The following is a 25,923-nucleotide window of genomic DNA, read 5'->3' as shown; positions in this document are numbered from 1 at the left end:
AGTTTCATCTCACTGAGCCTGGATTGTGGATTTTATTATTGATTATTGTTTTTGTGTTTCTCTTTGTACAATATTTTTTACGATGCCTGTTTTCCACATTTTGAATATTTTAGAAAGACAGCAGAACTATGAAATGATATGAAAGTATGAGAATTATGCAGTGACCAAATTAACTTAATGATTTGAATCCTGGGATGCTTTTAAAACTGTATTAAAGGAGTTTCCTTGTAAGCTGAACACTTGATGACTGCTTTTCATTCACAAAATGCTCCAACTGATTCAATTTTATTTTCTTTTTTTTTTTTTCTTTCTTTGTAAAGAATCTTTTTTCAGGTTTGGTTTTTATTGACCGTCAGGTTTGGTTATTATTATTTGTCACATACATATTACATACATGTGATGTAATGTAGTGAAAAGTTTTTCCTCATCCCACAGTGCAACAAAAAACAGAACCAACAATGAACTAAGGACATACACCCACATAATGATAAAAAATAGAATAAAATATAGTAGACCGTAAAGAAATATATTGTGAATAAATAAAATATAGTAGAAAATATGCAAAATATACAGAACTGTACAGAGTATACAGAACTATACATTGTGCAAACTATTTTTTAATTAACATAATTACAATTCATACGTAAGCACAATTTTTGATCAGTGTTGAATTTTGAAGCTCCAAAAATTACATAAGGGCAGCATAAAAGTTATGAATAAGACCCCTATGGTTTAATCCATGTCTTCAGAAGCGATATGATAGGTGTGTGTGAGAAACAGATCAATATTAAAGTCCTTATTTAATATAAATTCTCCTCCCTTCCCAGTAGGTGGCCATACATAAAAAATTTAAAAATAATGTCATAAACACAAGAAGAAGAAAGCGAAAGTGGAGATTTACAGTAAAAAAAGACTTAAATATTGATCTTTTTCTCACCCACACCTATCGTATCGCTTCAGAAGTCATGGATTTAAATGGATAGATCATTTTTGGGAGAACTATACTTTTAATAATTAATAATAATTTATAGATAATAAAGTAAATAACAATTAAGGTATATGCCTTAAAACATAAATTCAGTCAAGTGTGTCCAACTTTTTGTACATGTGGACTGTTTGTGTATTTAATGGATATGTGTTACATTTATAATATCAGATTTGACGATTGCGAAACGCATTGAGATCACAGATCTGCCTCAGCTGGTCGCTGCGTTCCACAGTCTGGTTGGTCTCGCGGCGGTTCTTACCTGCATCGCTGAGTTCATGATCGAACACCCACACCTGGACGTCCACCCAGCGGCCAATGTGCTGAAGATTGTAGCTTATCTGGGCACCTACATCGGCAGAGTGACCTTTAGCGGATCTCTGGTTGCTTACGGAAAACTACAAGGTGAAGTCATTAAACAAAAACAGAGTTTAAGAACGGCTAATATGAGTCTGTCTAGAATCTGTTTTTATGAGACCATTATGAGCTACAAAATAAGTGTCTCTTGGCACTCAAGTTCTTTGAAAGTTTAAGAGATGGCAGATAAGAGGCAGAAGGCTTTATTTAATCATTATCTTTCATGAATATTCCATGATTTCCACAACCACTTAGCAGCAATAAAACCTTAATGTTCAAGAATACAGTATTATTGTCAGAATATTTTGGTCTGTATATTTTAGGCTGGACACCTTACAGATGTTCATCATAAATTTTCTTGTATAAAACCTCTGGTCTTCACCTAATGGTGATTTAATTTTCCTCAAAATAGACTGTAATCATTAAATCTGGAGGAAGAGAGATGTTTGGACATACATACACTGTTCAAATGACCGTGTGTGTTGTCAGGTATATTGGACTTGGCTCCTCTGTTGATGGAGCGTCACATGTTGAATGCGAGTCTGATGGCGGCATCAGTGGGGGGCATGGTGCCCTTTATATTGAGTGACAGTTTCAACCCAGCTGTCTGCTGGGGGTGTCCGGCCTCTCCACCATCATGGTGAGCTGAACCTCACACCCTAAAAACACTGAACCCTGAATTAATTTAGTGAAAATCTGAGTAACACGAAGTTGAGTTCATGTGTGTGTGTGTGAGTGTGTGTAGGGTGTAATGCTCACAGCAGCTATAGGAGGGGCTGATATGCCCGTAGTCATTATGGTGTTAAATAGTTACTCTGGCTGGGCTCTGTGCGCTGAGGGATTCTTATTGGACAATAACCTCATGACCATTGTGGGCGCTCTGATTGGCTCGTCATCCTGTCCTTCATCATGTGTGTGGTGATTAAACGTTGAGAATTATAATAAACAAGAATAAATAATAAAATAAAAAAATAATAGTCTCTTCCAAACATCATTCTTGGAGGATATGAAACCACCTCCACATCCGGCGGGAAGCCTATGGAGGTTGTCAGCACACACACAGAAGTGAACGTGGAGCAGTCCATCGAAATGATCAAAGAGGCCAATACCATCATCATAACTCCTGGTGTGACACACACACAAACATTTTATAGAGCCATGAGTTGAATTATGCAGGTTATTAACAGGGTTTCCACAGTCATGGAAAACCTGGAAATAACAGGGAGTTTTGAAAATAGACATTCCTAGGCCTGGAAAAACATTTTAAGGTTAGTTTAATCTTAAAAAATCATGGAAGTTTCTGTAGTAAATATATATTTTTCTAGTAGCTCTAAAATATTTATTGAACTAGAAATTGCTCTTCATGAGCCTGATCTCAATACAGTTGTCCTTATTCAGTAATCCGAATTACTGGAAAAATCATGGAAATGTATTGGTCACAAAGTGTGAGAACCCTGTAGTAAAGAAATGCTCTGGTTCCCATGTAAGTTCAGCTCTATCAACAGCATTTGTGGCCTATTGTCCATTACCACAAAAAATTATTGACTCGTACCTCAGTTGTTTTTTGTTTTTTTAAGCAAAGCACAGTACAGAAATGCACTTAAGATAGAAGTAAACGGGGCCAGTCATTAAAGATTAAAATACACACTGTGAAAGTATAGCCACAAAACTTAAAGCTGAAGTGAACTTTTTCTGTGTTGAAATACTTTCTCCTATCCCAGCATTTGTAGGTTGATTTGGCACTATAAAAACTGCTCTGTTTGCGACCCGTCCAGACCAACACCGCAACATTGACAAAACCAATTTTATTTGAGTTGGGGGCGGGACTGTCTATTTGTTTGTTCAATGGCAGATGGAGGAGTGTTCGAAAATGTTTATTTTTGCAATTCTGTTTGGTGACTCTACTGCCACAGAAATTACACACTTTAGCTTTAAACATTATACGTGTGAATGTGAAAAAATCACTTACTGAATTTGTTGGTGTAAAATTGTATTCATTTTGTCATGAACATGTAAAGCCTGTAGACTTTTTACATAGAGAAAAATCTAAAACTTACATTGGTGATGGTGACGAATAACTACAAGTTCATCCACTTGTGTCTTGCCACTAAAATAATGATTTAGACCAGAGGTTTTCAAACTTTTTTTATGACAAGGACCTCCAAATATGACCACAGGATGATTGCATAAGCATGAAAAACTGATGGTTTATTTATAATTAAGTAGGTGTATTGCGTTGTAGTAAGTTTATAGTCATTTTTTTATTTAACTTAAAGAAATATCTACCAAAATAAATGAAATCCCATAAAGTTTGTCAAATATAATAATTCATAATATGAATTTCGAATGTTCTGTCCTAATGTGTCAAATGTAAGTTCTATTGTTTAGAACTGCAAAAACAGTAAAAAAAAAAAAAAGTTTCCACAAAAATCAATGTATGTGTATACTGTATACAGTATATACTGTGTGTGTGTGTGTGTGTGTATGTATATGTGTGTATATGTGTATGTATATATATATATATAAATATATAATATAAAATATTGTATTCTTTTCTTGTTTTTAAATCTTGTATTTATCTTTTATTGTGGCTCTCAGAATTTTAGCCTTTCATGTGTTCAATAGATCCAATCAATGTTCAATGGAAATTATTTATTGTTAGAATAATAAAATAGCTTTTGTACCTCCTTTTACATTTGTTATGCACAATTTCTAAGCAAAACAGTGATCTTATGACAAAATAAGGTGGGTAAGTGACAAAAAATCAGTATAGTTTTTTGTTAAAATTGGTATCGTATCGTCCAAAAATGTTTAAATTGGTGTATTCCTATTGATTTGGAAAATATATAGCATACTTTGTAGTAAGTTGACAGTATCTTTTTTTCGACCCAATAACTGAGTAATGTTAAATGTATAAACTTAAAGAAACATTTCAATTAAACTGAAATGGCAATAATTTCAAATTCGGTAAATATATATATATATATATTTGACTTTTTTCCATTTATGAACATTTTTCTTTCTCTGAAATGCTGCACATTTCTTGGATTGCTTGTCCCTGTGTGCTTTTATTCAGTGGTCCTCAACCAGGGGGTCGGAACCCACTAGGGGGCCTCAGCACACCTCCAGGGGACTGATTTCTTCAAATTATTTAAAATAAGGTAGATTATTATAATATTTATATAAGAATTATAATTTAACTTATTGAAAATGCTAAAATAAAATTAATAACTCCCTTCAACAGATTGCTTTTTATGAAGAACATACAGTTCTAGACATTTCTGGAATTACAAAATGTATTCTGATTAATTTTTGAATCTATTAATGCTAATAGTTTCTTGCATAAAAATAGGTTTGGGGGGTAGCTGTCATCATTACAGTAGAAGTATCAGAAGAAATATTTTATAATAGATATCTTATAATATAAATCTCTAATAGCCTACGTGGGGGGGGCCTTCAAATAGTTTCTCTGACAGTGGGGGTCCTTTTAACAAAAAAGGTTGAGAACTACTGCTAGTGCATTACTGTAAACACAATCTTTGCTTTTTTAAAAGGGATTTGTCAAAATTATTTTCTGTGGTAATCAGCATAACGCCACAAATACTATGGAGATAGCTGAACTTGCATTGAACCCATAAAATTCATTTGTCGCTTTTTCAGATCAAAGCTGTGTGACCACTAGAGGTCATTGTTTCTTAAAACACTCCAGAACCCCGACACAAACAGAGACACTCCCAACAGACTCCTGTGGAACACAGAACATATTACAACACACACAATCACATCTGTTTCTCTCCTCCAAACACACCTGCATTAGCAGCCTCTCAGGGGGCCACAGCAGAGAACAAATTATTATACTCCACGACACAGACAACTACAAGATTGAAAGAGAAAAAAATTTGATTAAAGAACAAGAGAGAAACTTGATAAGTACCAGAGACTGATGCAGAGAGCTTGAACAGTACAAAGAGTCTGACCATCCCAGAGAGACCCAATCAAAGATGAGGATTACTCCTGAATACCCCCCAAACACATAGCACATCCAGTGCTGCCCCCTCTAACACCCCACCCTCAAACTCACCCCACATCACCCCCACTGTACCCCACACTCTAGCACAGGTCACATATTTTTGCATGTGCGTGTCTCGCCTCTACACGCGATCCTCATGGAGTTGTTCTGCAGGGAGACATCTGGGTTTCAGGAAACTCTGCAATCTGAATCTAATCAAACGGATTTCCCTGAATGTCTGTGCACGCACGCGGCGATGAGACAATTCTCCACGCTCCTCCAGTTATTATCAGTAAACTTGAAGCAAATGTAGATCTTTAAACATCAAATAAAAGGGATTTAGGGGATTCCGCAGTTACCTCACACTGTTTAAAGCTCTAGAAAGAAATAAAAGATTAATAACAGAATCCCAATTTACATGATTCACACACTCTAACCGGCAAGTGTGTGTGTGTGTTCTCTGTGACAGGCTGGGGTCTGTGTGCGGCGAAGGCGCAGTATCCCATCACTGACATGGTGAAGATGTTGAGAGAACAGGGCAAGACTGTGAGGTCAGACACACAAACTACAAAACTGCACACATGAAAGCTCAACTCACGGTCACACACTCATCTGGCTGGGGTGATTGGTTCATTCGATCTGGCGTGGAGCTCAGATTTAGCCCAACGTCCTTCACATCACGACCTCTTAAATGAGGGAGATAATCAAAATAACCTTCAAACATCATCTCACGACAAATTCTCACATTTTACATCCAGAGTTTTTAATGTCTTCAGCTCTTGGCAGGTCAACAGCTTGATTGTGTTAGAACGAAGACAAAACAAATCTGTAACTGATAAAAGAGCTGATAAAACCGTGGCCATTCTGTAAACAAAGAGAAAAAGGGTAAAACATTCGGGCAGTATTTACATGAGAGCCACGCAGATGGTGGAATAAAAGACTCTGAATTCATAGCATCAAGAATAAACTCACACGTCCTCTTATTAATATCTGTATGCTATTGAAAAGTGAAATGTTAAGTTATTCTAACTCTGATTGTAACACTCGCACATGACGTATAGCTTCACAGGTTTTTTATCACTTCATTTGCAATCACTTGTACGAAACAATGAACATAATTACTGTCATTCAGAACATGTCTCTCCGTGGCTCTCAGGTTTGGTATTCACCCGGTGGCAGGCCATATGCCTGGGCAGCTCAACATGCTATTGGCTGAAGCTGGAGTCCCATATGACATCGTTCTGGAGATGGATGAAATTAACGAGGATTTCCCAGGTCAGTTTTAACAGCCTTTCAACCAAAACTACTAATCTAAAGATTTGTTCTCATTTGCATACAAACACCATACAAACAATGGGCCATATGAATGAAACACGAGCAAAACAAATTTGTGTGTAAATCGTTAGGAAAACGATTCTTGCATAGATTGTCCCATTCAATTCAATGGGAACATTTACATCAGAATGTATTTGTACACAAATCATATAGCCCATTATGTGTAAACCTTAATTTTTACATTTTCTGACAAAAATTTTCCCATGCAAAACTCGCCATCATGATGCCGTGTGGTGGTGAGCAGTCGCCAGTGCATTGTTATGTTGTTGTTAAGGTGTTTAGAGTGGTTTTTAGTGAGTTGCAATGCAGTTTCTAGGACATTTCTTAGTGGTTGCTTACTTGACCAAGTCAAAAGCCCTCCCCTTAATATTAAAGGGGTCATGACATTTTTTTTATTATTTATTTTTTTAATAATTTTATTATCTTCACTGAGGTCCACTTAAAATGTCAGTAAAGTTTTTTTACACCAAAACAGTAATTTAATAATATGATAATTTCCCACCCTGTCTCTTGCTCTCAGTCTGAAATGCTCAGTTTTAAGCTATCTGGCCCTTTAAGATTTCAATGTAAATGCCCACTGTTCTAATTGGCTAACTTCGTGCAGCCCCTCAAATACAGCTATATTTGAAACTCAATCAAAAGAAAATGAACAAGCATTACATTATAATTTATAAAACTCCATTTCAGGGTTAACACAACATATACCCAGCATATTTCATCTGAATGTATCAAAATGTTCACTCAAGCACAGCAACTATCAAATAGTCATGACATTTGAAACATTTGAGAATGAAACTGTTTACTCACAGGTCTGGTAGTGTTTAACTGCCGCATCTTTCAATAACAGTTCCTTTGTAAAGCTTGAATCCGAAAACACATACAATCCACGCTGAAATGTTCAGAATTCGCAAGCGTAATACAATCCATTGGGATGTTGTGTGCTTCAACAGGCCAAAGCAGAGACGCTGGTCTTCACGGGAGCGACATCTCACATTTTCCGTGTATGTTTACAGACAGAAAGACGTGTTTCTCCCAGTCCCGCTCTTAAAATGGGCTGCACATTGCCAGTGGAAATGCATCAAAATGATCACATATGTCCATCTAGTGCATGTTTACAAAAGAACAATTAAATATAGCACAGATGGGTGCAAAAAAACTGTCCAGGACTCCTTTAAAACAGCAAGACACTGTGCAGCTTTGTCAGGTGTCAGAATGGAGGTGTCAGGATCCTATCACTTTGGTCATTCATGTTTATTGTGTGGTGACAGGATCCTGACACCCATGTTCTGTGTTTGAGCACATGGCTTAGAAGAAGAAGAATCAGAATCAGAATGGGCTTTATTGCCAAGTATGCTTACACATTCAAGGAATTTGTCTTGGTGACAGGAGCTTCCAGTGTACAACCATACAAAAACAATACAAAAACAGCAGCAAGACATAGATAATAATAAAAAATAAAAAATAATTATACACATACATACAGACACACACATACATACATACACACATACACAATTTTAATGCAGTGCTCTTCAACTACTTTCTTACGGGGGCCACATTATCCATATGAAAACTTGGCAGGGGGCCCAACTTTTTCCCGTATTCATCTTAGCTAGCACTTTCATCGCAAGTAACATGTTACTTAAACACCCTTAATACTGTGCGTTTATTAATATTAAAGTAGTTACAGGGTAAAATGTACATTTGAATTATAATTTTAAGGTCTGGCCATAAATTCCATTATAAGGTCTAACTTAAACTCTTAACTAACATATAAGTTTTGAGCAAAAAAGAAAGGAGAAATATATTTACACAAAAATAAAATGAGAAAAGAACAGATTTTAACAAGTACCTGTCTCCTTATAATAGTGTAAAAAGGGCTCCATGATTTTATAAAAATATCTGCTTTCTTTCTGATTCCAAATTTAATCTTTTCAAGTTTGAGTGCAAACAGTAGATCCAAAGCCCATTGACGATAGGATAGTGGAGATGGTAGCTTCCAATTAATAAGTATAAGTCATCTGTCCAACAGTTTGTACAGTGCTATATTGTCAATTTCTAAAGCTGTTAATTTAATATTTTCTGGAAGAACACCAAATAAGGCTGTCAGCAGGTTGGGGTCAATTACCGTAGCAAAAATGTCTGAAGACAGCTAAAAAAATTCCCCAAAACTTTAATAATTTAGAACAAGACCAAAATGAATGAAACAAAGAGGCTGGCTCTACAGCACATCGTGGGCAGGTGGGGTCAAGATTAGGAAATATTTTGTCAAGTTGGGCTCTAGACCAATGGACACGATGTATTACCTTAAGTTGTATAAGGCAGTGCCTAGATTTAACTGTGGAACTGTGTATTCTTTTCTAAAATAGAGTCCCAAGTGTCACCGTCCAGTGTCATCTTTAAGTCATCCTCCCAATGAGACATTAATGGCCTGTTAGAAATGTGAGACCTATTCCAAATCTATCTAAAACATTAATAAGAAAGTCCCACTCAATGCGGTCAAACACTTTCTCCGCGTCATGCGAGACCACAACTTCATCAAGGGGAGAATACATAGCATTAAAAAAGGCGCCTAATATTGAAAAAGAATCATGAAACCAGTCTGATCAGGTGAAATTATTTTGTATAAATGTTTTTTTTTTTTTTAAGCCGAATAGATAATATTTTAGCTAATACCTTTTAGTCACAGTTTAAAAGGGATATGGGATGATATGAGCTACAGTCTAGTGGGTTTTTGTCTTTCTTAAGAAGCAAAGAAATCATTGTTTGATAGAAGGTTGGGGGCAGCTGAGAGCAACACTGGGCAAAGTAGTCTAGAAAAAGCCTTATAAAAATCAGATGGAAAACCATCGGGACTGGGAGCCTTAACTGATTTCATAGGTGCAATCGCTTCAGCTATTTCCTCAATTTGTATATCCTCCTCTTAAGAGATCACAAAATCTTGTCAATAGTAGGGAAATCTATTTTGTCTAAAAAGATATTTATTGAGAGTGTAATTTTTATGGACTCAGAAGCGTACAAATTTACATAAAATTGTATATATTGAGCGTTTATCTCTTTGTAATCAAAAACAGCAGCTTCTGAAGGTAGTCTAAGTTGGGGTATGAGACAAGACATCTCAGATGGGGTAATAATGTACCTGTCTTATCACCATACTCATGTATACACTATGTTGAGAACGGAAAAGCAAATTGACGCTCTTCATAAAGTTTAGAGGAAGGATCTGATAAACTGATCATCAATAGCTGCTATAAAGCGGGACAGTTCATCAAGGTGACTTTATCATGCTGAGATTATCAAACCATGTAGGTAGCATTTCAAACTTTCTTAAATTGTAGAATGAGCCATACCTGGTGTAGGATTAACTTCAATAAAAGATGTTATATTGGAGGAAATTAATTTAACATTGTTTGTCAGTTAAAAGACTTGGATTAAGTCGCCATTGATTATTTATAGGTAGCGTCCATGGAAATTGAAGCCATACAACATCTGGAGCATGATCAGAAATTACTTTATTTTCATATGAGCAATTCTGAAGATAAGGAAGAAGTTTTTGATCTATGAAAAAATAATCAATTTGGGAATAGGTCTGATGTACATGAGAAAAAAAAATTCCTTGTAGGATTAAAAAAACAGAACGCATCACAAATACCGTATTTCTGCAGAAAGATTGAATAATCGCAGCACATTTTGAAAGTGCTATAGCTTTCTTTGAGGATCTTTAAGCCATGGGCACATCACAGTTAAAATACCCACCTAGAATTAATGAGTGAGAGTGAAGATTAGGTATGCATGACAAAAAGAGGAGATAAAAGCAACAATCATAATTGTGTGCATAGACATTTGCGAGAATTAGGGAGGTCGAAAATAAAGTTCCTGTGATAACATATCTGCCCTTGTGATCTGCAATAACTTGTGATACTACGAAGGGGGTAGATTTATGCACCAAAATGCCACAGTCCCTGGACTTGGAGTGAAAATGTGAATGAAAAAGGTGGGGCAAGTTTATCAATCTAAATGGTCTGAAGAACAAAGGTGTCTCTTTAAGAAATACAAAGTTTGCCTTCAGTTTTTTAAAGATGGTTCAACACCTTATTACTGGATTATTCAGACCTTTACAGTTCCAGCTAACACATCTCACCAAGTCAGCACTATCGTCATTAGCCTTGCTACCCATCATTATGAAAACATGAGGAAAAAGGGAGACCAGTTAGAGTTGTAATTACGAAACCCGAGAAACCATGGAGACAATCCTTACACAAAATAAAATGAGTAGAAAGAATCAATTAAATCTTGTGGTCTTGAGTTACATGATAAAATAAAAAAATACACTTCAAGAACCTCACCACGAGACCATTCTCAGAGGAGCATCCATTTCACCTCATAATAGGCTGCTCGCTTCTTGGCGATTTCAGGAGGAAAATTAGTGAAAATGAACAGTTTTGTCCTTGAATTTGAGCTGTTTAACCTGGCTCGCCTTTCGCAGAATATCCTCCTTAACATCATAACGCTGAAAAAAATTCACGCAAGCATACGGTCGGCTACCGTCTGCTGGTTTCGGTGCGAGTGTATGATGGCCGTGTTCAAGGAGCGGAGGTTCAGGGAGGTTGAATATGTCAGCCAATGCCGCCACAAACTTAGTTGGTTTTGGGTCTTCTAGACCTTCTGGGATTCCCACCAGACAGAGCTTACTTCAGGAATGGCACTCTTAGTCGATGCATTTAGCTTTCAGTGCAGTTACCTCCTTCTGAAGAAAAGCAACTGCAGGCTTGAATGAGTGCAGACTGGTTGTCCAATCCGAGGCAGCAGTCTCTAGGCTAGTTATGCGCTCTCCTTGGGTTTTAACATCCGATTTCAAGGATGAGAGTGCATTATGCATTTCTCCTTGAATTGAGAACATTTCACCTCGAATTATGGCGGCGTGTGCATCAAATGTTTCATAAATTCCACTCTCCAGCATTTTAATGGCAGCCATAATCACAACACTCAGGTGAGGAAGGTTCGTCAAACTTAGCTGATTCTGATGGTGGGCCACTAGCAGCTGCCGGATTGGCCTTCTTTTGTCGTTGGGCTTTCGTAGACACAGTATCAACCCGGATAAAAGCAAACCAAAAAAAAAAATCAGGTACAGCTGTTGTAAATCATCTATGATTGCGTAAACACAAAAGATAACAAGAGTTACGTATGTAACTGCGGTTCTTTGAGTTCTGTATGATCGCCAGAGACAGTGCTTCACACTGGATATTATCTCTGTTCGCTCATGCTCAGGTCAAGTCTAATATCAACCAAGTCACCTCATGACCAAGGATGACACGGGGTCCTCCCCTTTTTAACCATGTGACTTCCAGAAAACTGTCCCTATGGAATCTTCTCGCCCAGACTCCGAGTGATAGAACTCTTGTGGTCATCCAGAACTCATACGTAACATACAGTTACATATTTAACTCTCGTTCTATTTAATTCTTACTGACCGCAAAAGGCAGTGCTTCACACTGGATAACTCATAACAACAAGGTCACAAGGAGGCCATGCTTACCCCTAAGAAGAAATTGAAGGCCCCGATAGGACTGATTGCCGCAAGCTTTCTGTGGCCCTTGGGTATCCACGAAGGGCTTGCACTGGGTATAATAGTTCGCTTTGACTGTTCTCCTATGTATTTGACATAGGGGGCTTAAACACTGCCAGCTCGATTGCCTGGTTCCTGAATAAGGTTGAGAGCCTCTTGGGGAGGAATAATGGGTTGGGCCACAATGTCACTACTGAGCCATCCTCATTCCAGCGAATGCAAGATACATTACTGATAATGCGTGGAGCTCACTTATGTGCTTAGCTCAAGTAATAGCCAGGAGAAATGCAGTCTTCAATGAAAGCCACTTCAGATTACTCTGCTCCATGGGCTCAAAAGGGTGCAGTGTAAGCGATCTTAAAACCAGACTCAGATCCCATGAGGGCACTTGAATGTTCAGAGGTGCCGCAATCACTGAGCATCTCTAAGAAAGCGAGTAACTAAAACGTGGGACCCCAATGGTTGACCGTCTGCCATTACGTGTTGTGCGGAAATTGTAGCCACATATATTCTAAGGGTAGACGCCGCCCTGTTGCTTTCTAGTAGGGACTGCAGAAAATGTAATACAAGGGGTATAAGGCAGTGTTCTGGGACCATTGCTCGTTCCCTACACCAATCAGAGAACAGCTTCCACAGACAAGCATAAACACTCCTGGTGGAGGATGCTTTAGAGTTCAAGATTGAATTTTGCACCTCTTGGTCACAAGCCCTCAACAGTGATTCTGGCTCCTCAGGGGCCAAACACAGCTGCAGGCGGTCTGGGTCTGGGTGCCAAATCTGCCCTTCTAACTGGTGGTGGAGATCCTGCCTCCTGAGAAGACTTCAGTGTATCGCCTGGTTGCAGATTCAGTATCAGAGGCTTAATCTAAGCAAACTCTGAAGTCAGCACATCCACCTTCTTAGTTAAGGGGTCCTCAAGTCTCTTGCTAGTGGACGCACTCATTGCTTCCACCCTCTTGCCGTTCCATGGAGCAAAAACACTCTCACTAGCCACTAAAATACCCTTCCGGGAGAATGAGAACAAACCCCAAATATATGTAAACAACACTCATCAGCCAAGCCTTTGTTTCCCGTAACACAGATGATACGTAGCACTTTCCAGTCTGCTGTATCGACCACAGGTAAGTTGTTTCAAAGAAATTAAACTCGCAATCCACCACAGCCTCTGGAGGATGTGTTACCACTCGACTCCAACAAAATGTTTGTTACAAGGCTGTGAAGGACGGAATCCAAACTTTTTTCTTTGACCTGCAATCCTTGCACATATGCGAGAAGATTATAGGGAGTTTGCTGGAAGTTAAATATCGGAGGACCCCATGTCATCCTGGGTCATGAGGTGACTTTGTTGATATTAGACTTGACCTGAGCATGAGCAAACAGACATAATATCCAGTGTGAGGCACTGCCACTAGCAGTCAGTAAGAACTATATAGAATGCTGTATCCAGTATTGAGGCAAATTTAAAAGGATGGTTTGCAGAGCTCCTGACTTTGACCTCACATGGCAGATGCTAAAACAAAAGTCCATGTGCCAGATTGTTTTGTTAAAATTGTGAGATGTAGTTTATGTGTCCAGTCTGTTCCTGAACCTCAGTTGGTTTTGTGTTTTGTTTATCTTTTATTTTTCGCTGTTTTGTTCCTCTTTCTCATGAGAGTTTTGGTTTGTATTTTGTTTCTTTTAAATAAAGCCTTTTTGAATTGCCTTCCTGCATTTGGGTCCTCCCTCATAATCTGTGACATAACAATCTGGCCAGATTGGACCCAGCAGAGATAATGGGAATTTTTTGGACTCCAAATCCAGTTAGGCAGGAACCAGTCTCCCAAAAGTTGCCCTGGGACTGCAGGTCGAGAAGTTGTTGCCAGGGCAACCGCCCTTTTGGGATTTATACTGAGGCGCTCCTCGATGCGGTTCAGAGGTTTGGTATTGGTGAGACCAGCTTTATACATCTTTTCCTGGCCAGACTGGATGAGCCCTTGGACTGGGAGATACAGTATGGGGAGGCTTAAAGAGCTGGAATTTCTGGGAGGTGGTTGAGAAAGTTTGTGAAATCATGGAGATGAAGTTCCTACTTGGACAGTTCCTACTCCAGCCCCACCCTAGTTTGTGTCTGTTATTTGGTGTTGTGTTAGATGTTCTCCTTTTGGGACGGCATGTGGCGTCCCTTTGGGGAGGGGGTAATATCAGGATCCTGTAACTTTGGTCATTCATGTTTATTGTGTGGTGACAGGATCCTGACACCCATGCTGTGTGTTTTTGTTTGAGCACATGGCTTATAATGCAGTTAATTTGCCACATGCTCTTCTGTCAGTCTCATGTCTAGGTCCCTCCCACGTTGTTACCTTGTTATTAGTTCATTCTTATCACCTGCCTTCCCTATTTAATCTCCCTGTGTTCTCTGTCCTGTGCCAGATTGTTTTGTTAAAATTGTGAATTGTAGTTTGTCTCCAGTCTGTTCCTGAATCTCAGTCGGTGACTGGACGGGCTATGTTTCTGAATACTGAAATCTGAATAGGTGTCACTGGCGCTATAAATGTGGAAATTCATCTGATCTGAGAAAGTTGCAGAAGCTGAGAATTAGTAGTTTTTTGCAGTTTATTTTCATTAAATGGTCTTGTTGGAAAATTTTATTCCTCGTAATATGAGCTCTTGAAAACCATCACACAGGTGAATCAGTAATAACCTGGAGCGTGTTCGTGTATGTTTGCAAGTGATCGTCATGAAGCATACTCTGGGCGTGGGCTACGCTGCAGTGGATAACCCCATATTCTACAAGCCTAACACTGCCATGCTTCTAGGAGATGCCAAGAAGACCTGTGACAGTTTACAGTCCAAAATAAGAGCGGCCTACTACTAACATGCATGCATGCAGCAGTGCAAGCCCTTCATCAAGATCAAATGCAAATCATGCATTTACCACACAAGACGAGAATACAAGAAAATCATTTTATTGTCAGATACACATTAAAGTGTCTTAAACACTACACGGCAATCAGTCAATTCAATTACCAGAGATGCTGAGAATATTTTCAAATGCATGCAGTCTTTGATTTGTAAATAAAAACATTTAAATATCACTGTGACAAACTGGATCTGTATCCAGTAATTTCTTACAAATAAAAACACATGGGTTTTAAATGCATCAGCACGTTCCTCTCACAGCTGGAGCATTTTATTGGTATGGTGTGTCCCTGTGTCATGAGTCATTTGAGGTCTTTTTTTCTTTTTACACAAGAGTCACATTTTCCCAGCAGCCTGTTTGGCTTTGTTGATGAGCTTATGCAGGAATGAGAAGAAGAAGAGCAGATTATCATATTCTCCTTTGTACTCTGAGAAATAGTGGTTGTGAAGGTCCTTCAGGAAGTAGTAAATGGCCTCTATGGTCGCTAGGTACGTGTCTGGACATCCTTGCTGGTGCCGCCAAAAACAGGTTCTTCTGCTCTTGAGTTCCACGGTTGGTAAAGCTGTAATAACAGAAATAACACCAGTTAAATTAAATCACGTTTGAGATGAATAAACAGATAAAGAATTGAGAGTCTGATGGTATTAGGGTTGTGCACCATTCAGAACTGAATTGAAAATGCCTTTTTTAATTTTAATTCTGAGTTTGAACTGAGCTAGCCAACTGGATGCAGAACTGTAATTCCAATTTTAATTTAAGGAAGAATGAAAATGTAATGAAATTAAGAAGTTCATTCAAACATGAAAGTTGTTTATAGAATTAAGTGTTCATAGTTGTTTATAGAAACAGTTCTAATCAGTTTAGAAAAAATGTATTCTACTAGGTGTAATTAATAATTATCAAAATTAATTATGTAACTATTTGGTTTGCTGCACAAGACCTGCGTTGGACTAATGAAATTCATCTATTGTGTGACTTGAATTTCTTTAAATTGCAATTCAGTAATTTTCATTCCATTTTCAAAATTCTCTTCCTATCATTCAAATTTAACATCCTGTAGTGTGGCCAATTCAAATTCACTCATTGAACCTTGTAGACGTTCATCTGTGATGATTCTGGTGGTTTGGTTCCAGGTGCTGTCGATGAAAACGACTCTTTGAATTGGACAGGTGTGTGTATCAGCAGCTGCATCACTCTGTTTCTCCGCCTTTAACCTCTTCGTTCTCGGCTCACCGCCACAGCTCTCTCCACCTGCGGAAAAATACTCCCATAATTGCTCAACCGTCATGGCGTCTGGACCGGGAAACACCAGCACGATCTGTGGGAAGAATGGTTATCTGTATCACCCGAGACGGTTTGAGCACACAGTGAGATTTTCAAGGATTTCTACTTGCTCACATTTTCTGCAGACTGGTCAAGATCCGGGATACAGGGATAGGTGTAGATGGTGACGTCCTGCGGAGCGAGCAGTCTGGCCTGCACTGCGGTGCTCTTTCCATCCGTTTCATTTGGGTGTTTGATGATGTCGATCTTCACTGGGAGCTGTAAATGGACAAACATTTTTTTTTTTTTTTTATATTTGTAATTAAAAAGTTTTAGTGATTAAAAAAACAAAAAAAACATACACACCGAATTAACATTTAACCCCCACTGATATCCCTCCCCAATCACCAACCCCACCCTAACCCCCAACGAACACCCCTGTGGTCACATAAAATAATGCACACACACAAAAAATAAATGTAAATATATAATAAACATACATAATTAAACTAAACTTTTCTCTCCCCATCCCCTCACCGAGAGTCCCCCAAAACAGCTAAATAATTACCCCATTTTCTGAAAAACAAGTCCCCAAACCCCAGCCTTCTACTTGCCACCTCTTCGAAAGCTGCCACCCTCCCCATCTCCGCACACCACTCTGGAAATGATGGTGCTCTGTCTGACTTCCAAACCCTTAAAATAATTTGTCTGCCAATCACAATACTGGTCAGAACCCAATTTTATGTTTATCCCCCAAATTTATGACTGCCCCATCACCCAAAATACAGAGTCTGGGGCAAAGTAAAATTTGAGTGTCCAAAATGTCACACATAAAACTCTGAACCTTCAACCAAAAATCTTGGATCTTAACACCCCCCCAAAAGACATGGGTTGTGTCACCAAATTCTGATTGGCATTGCCAGCAGGTGGGTGTGTCTTTAAGACCAAGCCTATACAATCTAGAGGGGGTCCAATCAAATCTTTGTAAAATCTTGAATTGCATAAGGCCAACCCTTGCATCTCTAGATGCAGACTTGACATTCCCAAAAATAGTAGAGTAGGTGGCGCAGCTGTAAATACCTAAAGAACAGAGATCTGGGAATCCCAAAATGTTTAACCATATTTTCAAAAGATCTCAACACTCCACTCTCATATAGGTCACCGAGTGTATTAACCTCCCTCACAATCCACTATGACCAGCAGAAAGGGGACTTATTAATACAGAATTTTGGGTTCAGACATATGCTCAAGGCTACGTTTAAATAAATGTCTGAATTAGACACACTGGATACTTTTGTCCATACCAAGTGCAAATGTGAGATAACGGGGTGTAACTTCTCCGATTAGTTTGAGAGAAAGGCTTTGCAATGGTCGAAATAGGGGCAAGAACTTCCTGTTCTATACAAAACAACCCTCTACGATCATGTTGGAGAAAGAATCGTCATTGGCTAGTACTTTTTGTTTATACTCACCAGACTTTTGACATGTAAGCATAATGTAACTAAAAAATATATTAAGCAAACTGAGAGAGGGGACCTCTTCATATATATTCACATAATATAGTATATTGTAATTTGTTTTATTTTTATATTTTTTGGGGCTTTATGATTTTAATCACATTTTAGCTTTTTAAAAATGTACAAATTTCATATTCTATCAATTTATATGATGTCATGAAATCGCATTTTTAATAATAAGTTGTTGTCACTGTTTGAAATTTCGTACACATTTTTAACAAAGAAAATTCACAAGGTAGGAACCTAATAATGAAAATTAGTGGTCACGATTGTGAAATTTGGCTGACAATTAATTGTCAAACAAATAATTGCGATTATGACGATTAATTACCTGTTTTAGGGCTATGATGATTAATTGTCTGTTTTAGGTGTTTCATGAATATGACGATTAATTAACCTACAAACTCACTATGTGTGCTTCATGCACACAACAAATTCATTTATACAAATTTAGCTTGGGTCATATAATAAAATAAGGGTATATGATTTCCTTTTCAGGCTTCAAAATTGTATGAATGACAGTCAAATATAAAAGTATAAAATAATTAAAATAATATTTTAATTATCAAAATGTCCAAATAACTAAAATATATCTCTCTTATTTGTCCAATTTACTTTTGATCCATTGGACTGTTTCAATGTTTTGTTTTCTTTTGCTTCTTTTGTAACCCAGCCAACTTGTATAGCTATTACATTATGCAATAGTAAAATATTTCTGCCTTAAATTCTTCACTTTCACACATTATTTTAAGGCTCTCTGATTAACTCACAAGCCCTTATTTCTTGTGAAGGAAGACTTTGAGATTCTGTTTCTTGCATTTTATCATCTCCACAGAAACAGAGCAGGGTATCTCCTCTGTCTCACTGCGTGTCACGGACATTTTATGCACCATTACATGGCAGTTAAGTGAAACTGGAGCGCTTTGCGTTCACAAAATTAATACGTTTATACCTTGTTTATATTTTCAAGGTTGTTTGGTGCAAGCCTCTGTAGACGGCGTGCACATCAGAGCGCTTGAAGTGGTTCATCTTCACACGCTCTCAAGAGAGCTGCATTTGTGACATCCGGGTGCGGTTCCCCGAGATGCTCAGAGTTCAACTGAATGAGACACAAGTGCTTTTTCCTGCGCGCATGAGACAGCATGCAGGGAAACATGAGGCTGAATCCAGCTTCTTAATCAACTGCTTTTTATTCAGTAAAAGGGCCTCGGTGCTTCGACACTACACAACTCTATCACTGGCGAGTGAAATGTTAATATTTACTTGCCAGTGGCTAATAACAGACGTTCTTGGGTCACAAAGTGCGAAATTTACTCGCAATATAGAGGGCTGACAAAACCAGGGAGGGGCTCTCTCAGGTGGAAGCGACCAATGAGCCAAATGTCTGAGACCGAATGCATAATAATAAAACAAAATCTTGGGTAGGCCTAGCCCACCTTTGTCAATCGGCCTATGCAGCTTACTGAAATGTAATCTGGGACGCTTACCATTCCAAATGAAGGACTATATATCGCTATACTATCAAATTGCTTGAAATAAGTGAGGGGGACATCTATGGGGAGAGATTTTAGCAGGTAGTTGAATTCTGGAATACAATTCATTTTAATTACAGTAACTTTTCCAATCATAGATAAATGTAATGAAGCCCACCTGTCCACATCGCTCGAAAACCTTTTTATAAAGGGTCAAAATTAACTAACTAAATCAGACAAATTTAGTTGGGAATAAAATATCCAAATACTTAATGCCCTGTTTAGGCAACTGGAAGGCGCCCGGCTGAAAAGCCGCTACTGGGCAGTACTCTGTCAGAGCCAAAGCTTCGGATTTAGAACAATTAACTCTGTATCCTGAGAACTTGGAAAAGGAATTAATAATTCTGTGGAGGCAAGGCATAGATCTAGTAGGGTCAGAGACGAATAATAAAACATCATCTGCGTAAAGCAAAAGCTTATGCACCATACCTCCCGCCACCACCCCTGGAAAATCTTCCTCCTTATCGCGGCTGCTAATGGTTCCAGGGCAAGACAGAACAATAATGGGGAAAGAGGGCAACCCTGCCGGGTGCCCCATCCCGAGTAAAATAATCTAAATATTTCACCACCAGCAGATTTCACTGAGGGAATGGTAGAAAAAGACTCTCTCTGCTTTATATATCTAGCCAAAAGCTTCCCTGCTTTGTCCCCCATCTCAAAATACAGTTGTGCTCAAAACTTTACATACCCTGGCAGAAATTGTGAAATTTTGGCATTGATTTTTAAAATATGACTGATCATGCAAAAAAAAAACTGTCTTTTATTTAAGGATAGTGATCATATGAAGCCATTTATCATCACATAGTTGTTTGGCTCCTTTTTAAATCATAATGATAACAGAAATCACCCAAATGGCCCTGATCAAAAGTTTACATACCCTTGAATGTTTGGCCTTGTTACAGACACACAAGGTGACACACACAGGTTTAAATAGCAATTAAAGGTTAATTTCCCACACCTGTGGCTTTTTAAATTGCAGTTAGTGTCTGTGTATAAATAGTCAATGAGTTTGTTAGCTCTCACGTGGATGCACTGAGCAGGCTAGATACTGAGCCATGGGGAGCAGAAAAGAACTGTCAAAAGACCTGCGTAACAAGGTAATGGAACTTTATAAAGATGGAAAAGGATATAAAAAGATATCCAAAGCCTTGAAAATGCCAGTCAGTACTGTTCAATCACTTATTAAGAAGTGGAAAATTCAGGGATCTCTTGATACCAAGCCAAGGTCAGGTAGACCAAGAAAGACTTCAGCCACAACTGCCAGAAGAATTGTTCGAGATACAAAGAAAAACCCACAGGTAACCTCAGGAGAAATACAGGCTGCTCTGGAAAAAAACGGTGTGGTTGTTTCAAGGAGCACAATACGACGATACATGAACAAAAATGAGCTGCATGGTCGAGTTGCCACAAAAAAGCCCAGTTACAATATGCCCGACAACACCTTGACACACCTCACAGCTTCTGGCACACTGTAATTTGGAGTGATGAGATCAAAATAGACCTTTATGGTCACAACCATAAGTGCTATGTTTGGAGAGGGGTCAACAAGGCCTATAGTGAAAAGAATACCATCCCCACTGTGAAGCATGGTGGTGGTTCACTGATGTTTTGGGGGTGTGTGAGCTCTAAAGGCATGGGGAATCTTGTGAAAAATGATGGCAAGATGAATGCAGCATGTTGGCCATCACAGTCTCCTGACCTTAATATCATCGAGCCACTCTGGGGAGGTCTCAAACGTGCGGTTCATGCAAGACGACCAAAGACTTTGCATGACCTGGAGGCATTTTGCCAAGATGAATGGGCAACTATACCACCTGCAAGAATTTGGGGCCTCATAGACAACTATTACAAAAGACCTCATGCTGTCATTGATGCTAAAGGGGGATATACACAGTATTAAGAACTAAGGGTGTGCAGACTTTTGAACAGGGGTCATTTAATTTTTTTCTTTGTTGCCATGTTTTGTTTTATGATTGTGCCATTCTGTTATAACCTACAGTTGAATATGAATCCCATAAGAAATAAAAGAAACGTGTTTTGCCTGCTCACTCATGTTTTCTTTAAAAATGGTACATATATTACCAATTCTCCAAGGGTATGCAAACTTTTGAGCACAACTGTATGTCTATCTTGCCCTGAATAACCAAAACTCCACCTTCCGCGACAAAATAGTATTATATCTGTATTTCAATTGGGTCAATTCTCTAAGGCCATTAGACGACATTCGGCACTTCAGCTCTGCCTCTGCACTTTTAATATTCTCTTCCAATTCCACGTGCTCTCATGTTTTGGACTTTTTGATGAATGAGGCATACTGTATGATCCGACCCCTAAGAACCACCTTAAGTGCCTCCCAAGCCACGCCCACAGAGGATACTGAGGACCAGTTGGTCTCCATATAAACATTGATTTCAGCCTTTAGCATTTGTTGGAATTAAGGATTTTGCAAAAGCGATACATTAAAGCAGCAACTACATGATTTCTTTTTCTCCGTTTGTGGCAACATCTCTAAACACACCAGGGCGTGATCTGAGACTAAAATATTTCCAATTGAGCAATCCACAGCAGATGAAATGAAGGACTTAGATATATAAAAAATAAAATAAAATAAAAAAAATCTATTCTAGAATAAATCTTATGGACTGATGAAAAAAATGTATAGTCCCTACCAGATGGGTTCAAAAGTCTCCAAATATCCATAAGACCAAGATTTTTACACATCCTGTGAAGCATCAATGTTGCTTTAGGGGGCTTACACACTTTTGCTTTACTACGATCAAGGACTGAATCCATCAATAGATTAAAGTCTCCTCCCAATATTATATCATGAGGGGTGCCAGCGGCTTGCAAAAGCCCTGATCATCAATGTTAGGTGCATAAATATTAGCCAAAATAAGACTTTGTCCCTGAATTTCTGCTAAAACAATAAAGACTCTTCCTAATTTATCTTTCAGACAAACATTTATTAACCTCTAACACATATCTCATCATCTGACTGTAACTTATCTTTTATGTACTGTATGAAGATGGAAACTGACAAGTTCACCCAAAAATGTAAATTCAGTCATCATCTACTTCTCCAATGAATGATCCAATCTCATGATGTTGTAAGATTTTTCTTTCTCCATGGAACACAAATGGAGATGCTTAGCAGAATATTCACTGTGCTCTTTTCAGTACAATTAAAATATACAGTGACCAGGATCTATCAAGCTCCAAAAGGATAAAAGACACCATTACAGTATCTCAAAAGTAGTCCATATGATTCGTGCACTATATTCCAAGTCTATTACAGTTTTTCTCAATCGCTTTGGCTAAATTCTCGAATGAGAATAATTTTTTTCAAAACATTAAGTTCAAATCTCGGAACAGTTAGTTTCTTATTCATTTAAGCATATTGCATGTGTTATGGCACATGTGTGCAAAAGAGTCAGTACAATTTTCTACAATTTGCACAATAACTAAATGCACATGGCTTGCTCATCAAAACTGACGAGTTGATTCTCAGTGAAATTGTCATACTCTTCACAACTTCTAAACATTCTTTCATCATGTGAGCCATCACATGCAAAATGATCCATTCATTTTTCAAAATCTGTCAGACATACATGTATATTCCATAAAGATCTATGACATGGAATGTTTCTTCATTGTTGTGTTTTTTTGTGTGTTTTTTTTAATGCATTTTTTGGCAATTTTCTGTTCACTATATATGACTTTACATGTAAGAAATGTGTAAAAATGGACATGCAAATGTTAATTTTTCCGTTTACATGTAGCTCATTGCTACAAAAATAAATTTACTGTATATATACAAATGTGCATTTCCTTTTTCTGTGTACTACAGTATTGTACAGTATTGACTTTTCCCAGTAAACGTTTACCTACTGTTGAAATCGGTATCTAAAAAGCTCAGTGTGATACACAATAGCATTCAGCTAGACAAAATTGACATTCTTGTATAGTACAGTAAGCAGTCAGTGTCAACAAAAATGTGATCAAAAATGAAATTTGTATATAACAAACATTTCCAGGGTTGACTGCCATGGTGAAAAAACATCTAAACATTTTGACCAGTACAGCTCACACGATGACAAAAACACTTTACTTTTTGGTGGCATTGGCCAATTTACTGACACAATAACTAGGTTTTGAAGCATTAATTAAATGTTTTGGGTGAGATACTACATTTTGCAGACATGCAATAGAGTTGTGATGTCCCATAAAACAGTTGTGACAACTGCACTAACAGTTTAGAGAATGTTAAGACTGTTTAAAAATATTAGCCAAAGCAATTGAGAAAAACTGTAATATCAGTTTAATAAGTTGTGTGTGTATGTGTGTAAGAATAGACCCAAATTTAAGTAATTAATCAATGAAAATCTTCCCTCCCTTCAGTCCAAATTACAGTCTGCTGAAAACATCTTGTCACTGAATTGCTTGTGTTTACTGCCCTCTACTTTTTGCTTCTTTTATTCAGTTGGCTGGGGGAAATATTCTCGATTTTTGTTTTAAGTCATATAAGTTATACTTTGGACTGTTCTCACCAAAAACTGATCATATCACTTGTGAAGACATGGATTAAACCACTTAAGTCTTATGTATTACTTTTATGCTGCCTTGATGTGCTTTTTGGAGCTTCAAAGTTTTAGTCACCATTCACTTGCACTGTATGAACTCACAGCTGAAATATTCTTCTAAAAATCTTCAAGAAAGTCTTACACATATGTGATGGCATAAGAGTGAAAATAAGGTCTGTTCCTCTCACAAAAGCTATTCATATGGTTTGGAATACTGTTAAGTGGATGTGCTGTATTTTTGTCATTTGTGGATCTTGACAGCCCCTAGTACTCACTATATGCTTTCACTGTATGGGAAAAAGGCAGTATTAACTTCCACAGATGAAAATCATAGGGGTTTGAATGACATGATGGCGAGTATCGCTCTGTAAAGTTCAATCTAATTGATTCAGACTGAACTACTATCGTTGTTTAATATAAAGGAAAATTAGTAAGAATAAATGTTGCGTTCAAGACAGACACTGATCCAAAAATCACCTTTACAAAAAAAGCATGACTAACACCGAGTCGACTAGAACGCTCCCGTTATAATCAGTGTAAACAGCCTATCGCATTGCTCGCGCTCAGTGTAGAGACGGTTTTCAACACAATTAATAGAGTTTATAGATGTTTTGACGGACCTTCACGTTCGGTACGTCCTGTGACTCCAGCCCAACCAACGCACAGCAGCTGTAGCAGTAGAACATGCGCGACGAGCCGCATCGCGAGCACTTCATCCGTCCGGCGCGCTGCGCTTCATCCAGCGGGGCGTGCGAGGCGAGCAGCAGCCCGCTCAGAGAGCTCCTCTCCCTTGCAGCGCAATCCTGATCCGACATCAGCACCGAACCGAACCAGTCTGGTTTAATGTGGTTTTTAACTGTCAAAATTAACACACGGATGGCAACAACAAAGCCATACGTGCACTACACACCGGAAACACTTACACATCACAGGAAGCAGGAAGTGAGGCTGGTGGTTGCCTAGCAACAGACGCAGACGCTGCGGAGAGTTGAAGATGAAACAAGCCGATTTGTTCACTGGATGAACAAAATCTCAAGGACTGGTAAGAGTCCAAATGAGCCCTTAATCATAATTATAATAATATATTAGTATTCAAGTGTTTACCTTTTCTTTCTTTTTGCCTTTGTAATTATCAATGTAGCTATCACTGTTGAGTTAATCTTATGAAGCACCCCAAAATAAAGATAAAAAACGAAGTTATATTGTGCTTAAAATAAAATTAAGCCAATTTTGCATTGTAACATTTTTATCATGACAATTAATTAAGCACATCCTCCCCAAATTCTCATTAATGCAAAAGAAAAAAAAGTAATTCATGTAATGCAAAATCTATGTTTATTATTTTTGTTATATTAAAAAAGTATTTAGACATAAAATATCTATTTATTTAATTTATACATATTTAAATAAAAATCAGTACAAATGGCAATATTTTGATGAGAATTACAAATAAATAAATAAATATAAAACCTAAAAAGTAAAACATCCAAACTTAATTGTCATGAGAATAATGTTACAATGCAAATAATCTTAACTGTACTAAAAACTAGTTAATTGGTTCTTTTTCCCTTTAATTTCAGGATGAAATATGACCTGGACATGGTTTTGTAAGATTCAGTTGTTGTTGTAGTAGTATCCTATTTAAAAACATTCTGGATAACCTTATAATGCTTTGTCAATTCTGTACATCAGTTGCCATATCAATAAAGCTAGATTGAATTGAATTAATCAGTGGGAGTGATACTTTCATTATTTCTGTTTTTCAGGTTGAGTGGCCAGTGACGTGAGGAGGATGATTCAACATCTTATCTCTACAATCACTTCTGGGATGATATATGAAGATCTAAGAGCCAAAGTCCCATTTCCCAGTGACATCGCTG

The 25,923-nt window shown here is 37.9% G+C and overlaps 1 protein-coding gene and 1 pseudogene across 1 annotated transcript; one reads left to right on the top strand and one right to left on the bottom strand.

Annotated features, from left to right (window-relative positions):
* LOC127416715 (NAD(P) transhydrogenase, mitochondrial-like) overlaps positions 1–25,923 on the top strand; it is a 32,104-nt pseudogene extending 6,181 nt beyond the window's left edge.
* On the bottom strand, positions 15,182–24,960 carry LOC127416790 (tRNA-uridine aminocarboxypropyltransferase 1-like). Its single transcript, XM_051656338.1, has 4 exons — positions 24,664–24,960; positions 16,550–16,693; positions 16,241–16,469; positions 15,182–15,713 (listed from the first exon to the last, which is right to left on the bottom strand). Exons 1-4 carry the CDS (start codon positions 24,856–24,858, stop codon positions 15,487–15,489), a joined length of 795 nt encoding a protein of 264 aa, XP_051512298.1. The 5' UTR covers positions 24,859–24,960; the 3' UTR covers positions 15,182–15,486.

This window comes from Myxocyprinus asiaticus, chromosome 26, assembly GCF_019703515.2.
Source record: "Myxocyprinus asiaticus isolate MX2 ecotype Aquarium Trade chromosome 26, UBuf_Myxa_2, whole genome shotgun sequence".
Taxonomy (NCBI): domain Eukaryota; kingdom Metazoa; phylum Chordata; class Actinopteri; order Cypriniformes; family Catostomidae; genus Myxocyprinus; species Myxocyprinus asiaticus.
Note: the sequence above shows the minus strand (reverse complement) of the source record. Positions and strands in the feature narration are given on the sequence as shown.

Coding starts and splice junctions, on each gene's coding strand:
- LOC127416790 (XM_051656338.1), bottom strand. CDS start 24,858: ATGTCGGATCAGGATTGCGCTGCAAGGGAGAGGAGCTCTCTGAGCGGG. Junction 16,694..24,663: donor AGGACGTACCGAACGTGAAG/GTCCGTCAAAAC, acceptor GTCCATTTACAG/CTCCCAGTGAAGATCGACAT. Junction 16,470..16,549: donor TTGACCAGTCTGCAGAAAAT/GTGAGCAAGTAG, acceptor TTCTTCCCACAG/ATCGTGCTGGTGTTTCCCGG.